General features: G+C 36.4%; 1 protein-coding gene across 1 annotated transcript in view; it reads right to left on the bottom strand.

Annotated features, from left to right (window-relative positions):
• Positions 1 to 30: 30 nt before the first annotated feature.
• Positions 31 to 4,002, bottom strand: part of LOC111388288 (cyclase-associated protein 1-like) — a 13,365-nt gene continuing 9,393 nt past the window's right edge. Inside the window, exons 2-9 of the mRNA XM_023012974.1 lie at positions 3,299 to 3,467; positions 3,146 to 3,210; positions 1,728 to 2,043; positions 1,493 to 1,637; positions 1,299 to 1,408; positions 1,107 to 1,162; positions 957 to 1,013; positions 31 to 665 (exon numbers count right to left, since the gene is read on the bottom strand). Of these exons, the coding sequence (XP_022868742.1) occupies positions 504 to 665; positions 957 to 1,013; positions 1,107 to 1,162; positions 1,299 to 1,408; positions 1,493 to 1,637; positions 1,728 to 2,043; positions 3,146 to 3,210; positions 3,299 to 3,467 (1,080 nt within the window). The 3' untranslated portion in view covers positions 31 to 503. The remainder of the gene's footprint in view (positions 666 to 956; positions 1,014 to 1,106; positions 1,163 to 1,298; positions 1,409 to 1,492; positions 1,638 to 1,727; positions 2,044 to 3,145; positions 3,211 to 3,298; positions 3,468 to 4,002) is intronic.

Below are 4,002 nucleotides of genomic sequence, written 5' to 3'. Positions count from 1 at the left end.
GAACTTGTAATGAATCCATGGAAAGTCTATGATAACTACGAATAATTCATGGCAATTAGTTCCATCATGTGTTCTTTTTGTAAGGAACTAATAGCATGCTTGGCTAAGCCTAAGAACACGCGATGGAATGAAGTTTACTTACTCTCTTAAAATGGTACATTTTCGAAATGACTAAAAAAAATTTCCCAAATAAAGTAACTTCTATAAGAGCTCAATCATGTTTGGGCAAAAAATGTTAATTAAAATTAGCTTCACATTGTGAGGCTTAGCTAAACATGCTCTAAAGTTGTGTATCTGAATCAGATGCTTTGACATCTACCTTAAGCATCCTAAATAGAGAGAATACACGAGAACCATCTTGGCAAAGATTTGAATGTTCAGGGAAAAGAATACTTTACTCGTACTAAGAGAGAGATGCCTATGAGATTTAGTTGACTTCGTAGCTTTAAAATCCTTTTAAACTCAGCTTCATGTAGTTGGAGGTTCTAGTTTTTCATAAGCAGTCAAGTATAAAAACATACCCAGTCACTATCAGGTCCAGAACCAGGTACCAACACGTTGATTTCACTTGACTTTGCTGTCGTTATAGAAGCCTCCAAAGAATCTTTGCTCAAGTACAACTGGCAACCTGCCGTATTGTCCACTGAAATTGTTGGAGCCGAGCCCTACAAAGACCAATTTGCAAAGAAAAGATGGCACATTAGTTTTATGCAACTAGAAGTGATGGTTTTTATTCTTGACAGCCAAAAGGCAGAATTTTTTGACGAGAGGCCACATTCTAATATCTGAACTTCGTCATAGTAAAATAACTGAAAAAGAAAATGGAATATCTCCCTTATTCCCTCGTCTCCACCCCTATCCAAACCCTTTCTTACAACATCATCAAAAAGGAAAAGAAAAAATCACGAGAAGCCATCATAAGATCATCCAACTTGGGTAAACAAGATAATTATTACCTGACATTGCACCTCCACAGCACTGCAGTTGACAATCTCACAAGCTGCCACAACATCCTAGTTATCAATTCAAACAAGTGAGTTGATCTTATATAATACAACTTCCAACTTTAGGAAAAAATTGCTGTTTAAAACAATTTCCTCACTGACCATGAATACAAGCCCCATCTTAGTGCACTTGTCTATTGTAATGTTGTTCACTTTCCCTGCAGAGGGTTATGCCGTTATGCTCGTGTTAAGCTTCATGACTATAGTAAACCTCTCTACTCATACAATTGTTACTCGTTTTCGGCTAAATTGTACACCTGTGAAGGATTTATGCGCTAGCAAAAGAAGATATACCTTGGATCTGCACAACTGAATCTTTGCAACCAAAGATATACACAGACTGCTTTGAATCACAATCTTTAATCAGCAAATTCTTTTGTCCAATTTGATTCTCAACCACCCATCTGCATGCATTGTAACATGTAGCTGAAAAAGAAATTTAAACTTTAGCACAATGTGTCTACGTGTAAGTATCACATATCACTTACTTCCGACCCATTTGGAGCTCGAATTTGGGAGGTCCAGCTTTCAAGAGAGAAGGCGCACCACCGTCTCCTTTCTTAGCAACACTCACAACACCAGTTCTATCTGCACGGTTCTTGGTTTTCATGTCATTTGTGACCTTTTTCAATCCTAGAAGGAAAGTAAAGAAACAATATAAGGGAAAATTCACAGGAATCTGATAAAGAGAAAAACAAGGCAAATCAAAAGTGCGAAAATTACCAGAAGTTACCGACTTTCCAGAATTAATTTCCTGAAATACAGCAGCCATTCCTTCCTTTGGATGTGCTGATGAGGGCAGAGGAGTTTCAGAGCTGGATAGTGAAGCAGGTGGAAGAGGTGGAGGAGGAGGGGCACCTGGTCCTCGTGCAGGAGCTTTTGGCGGGGCAGATGCTGCTGTCTTCCCTGTGGCACTCCATACAGGGCCCAATGGGTAGTGACTCTTCACATAATCCCTCAAGCCCGGTACATAAAGCTCCTTTAAAGCCTTTGCCCACTCAACATGATTTGAATCTTTATTTCTATATTCCACGAGTACCTGGCAATAAATAAAAATTAATCATCAGAACTTTCACACTTGAAATGTTCCGGGGCACATAAGTGGCAGTACGATTTTGCCTCACAAATGGAAGAAAAATGGTGTAGAATTTGAAATTAATGCAATGAAAAGCAAAAACAACATATTAAAGGTACCTTAATTTCAAGCATCGCTCTCATTTTATTAGATAAAAGATATATTTTTGCTTATCAAAATGTCAGTGACAGATGAAGGACCTTTTCCATAAATAAATTAGTATTATTAAAAAATCTCATAGAGGTATATTGATTCATAAATATGGCAAGACCTTTAAATGTTGACAAAAAAATTCTGCCTAAACACTTTCCTTTTGCATCTAAAGGAAAATTAATTTAACTGCCATATTTCTAAGAAGCTAGCTACATGTAAAAGCATTTTATGAGTTCAGTTATACACTGGTAGCATTACATTTCCGTATTACAAGAAATACTGATAATGATTTTTTGATTGTTCCTTATCCATGTAATGAATCCTATATGTTTTGGAGGTTTTAAGCACGAAGATAGTAAAATAAATCATTGTCGATGGATTCTATTATGGATTTTTGACCACACATGTAAAGGTATTTATACTTTTATAAACATAGATCCAGCATCTAAACAAACATGAACATATATTCCCGCGTCAAATTATGTCTTCTTTCACGAAAAGTACCGAAAATAGAACTATGGAAAACAAAATGACAGTATACAAATATGTTTTGAATAGAAAATATTGAATATAAACAGCCACAGTAGCAAACTAAGCCTTATTCCCAACTAAGTTAGAATCAACTGCATGAGACATGTTTCTCCACTCTATTTCATCCATCAATAGATATAAAGGAAGCTTAACCTGTTCTCTTATCCTGGTACGATGCGGCAAAAGTACATCTTAATCAGCACAATAAGACTACTACTACCGCCATCAAAAGGAAACAAGGAGCAAGGGAGGGAGAAATCAAAGACGTTGCACACATTAGATATAAAGATAAGTTCCATTTTCTTTATAAATTTTTCTTCGTAGTGATGAAGATGGTCACTTAGATTAGGGAGGGGAACTGGGGGTGGATTAGAATCATTACCTTATTGCAGTAAAATTCAGCCATTTGCCAACTTTCTTCCACATGTGCAATAGGCAAGCTCATACCTATAATTAGAGAGTACATTAATTGTCCAAGCAAAAAAATTAACTAATTCAAGAATTAAAGGCACAACAGTTGATAATTTTTTCTTACCACAATCTTTCCCTGCATATGCTATCCATGCCAGAGCAGTAAGACTGTCAGCACCAGTCTTCAAGTGGTGAAAGAAGTCAGGTCGTCTACCTTCTGTCAATGCAGTAGCTTTCTTAATAAGATCATTCAAAGGCTTAAGAAACTCCACCAGCCCTGCCATGTCAGGTTTCTGCACATTTCAAGTATGCAAACTGAGCACAACAGTGACAGGGGAAAGAACAGAAAGAAGACATTTAAAAATAACTCAAAATAATAAAAGAAAAATGTCCATTTCATTAGAAACCCAAAATAATAATACAAGTTGTTCGCCAATATTAATGTACATCATAACGAAACACCATTCAGCTTCGACCACACTTATTTTCCTATATAATAAAAGAATTGCTCTCGGATTTCGGCAGAATAATAAAAGAAACAGAGAGAATAGTAACATGGTGCCAAAGGATGAAATGTTCTAATAATGACCGCTGACCGGCTTTAATAACAAAATCATGGCACTATGCTATCCACACCATCAATGATTAAAATGGAACTTCAAAAATCCTATTCCAAATTCAAACTGTTATGCAGTTATAAGAAGTTTAAGCTAAACAACATAGAAAATATTGAGATCAAGGCCTAGCACAAGGGGTAAGAGCAGGTAAGTGACCTAGGTTCGAGTCTCATTTGAGGGGAAAGGGCGAAATTCAACCAAAAAAAAAAAA

The sequence above is a fragment of the Olea europaea genome, chromosome 3, assembly GCF_002742605.1.
Source record: "Olea europaea var. sylvestris chromosome 3, O_europaea_v1, whole genome shotgun sequence".
Taxonomy (NCBI): domain Eukaryota; kingdom Viridiplantae; phylum Streptophyta; class Magnoliopsida; order Lamiales; family Oleaceae; genus Olea; species Olea europaea.
This window is presented reverse-complemented; position numbering and strand designations above follow the sequence as displayed.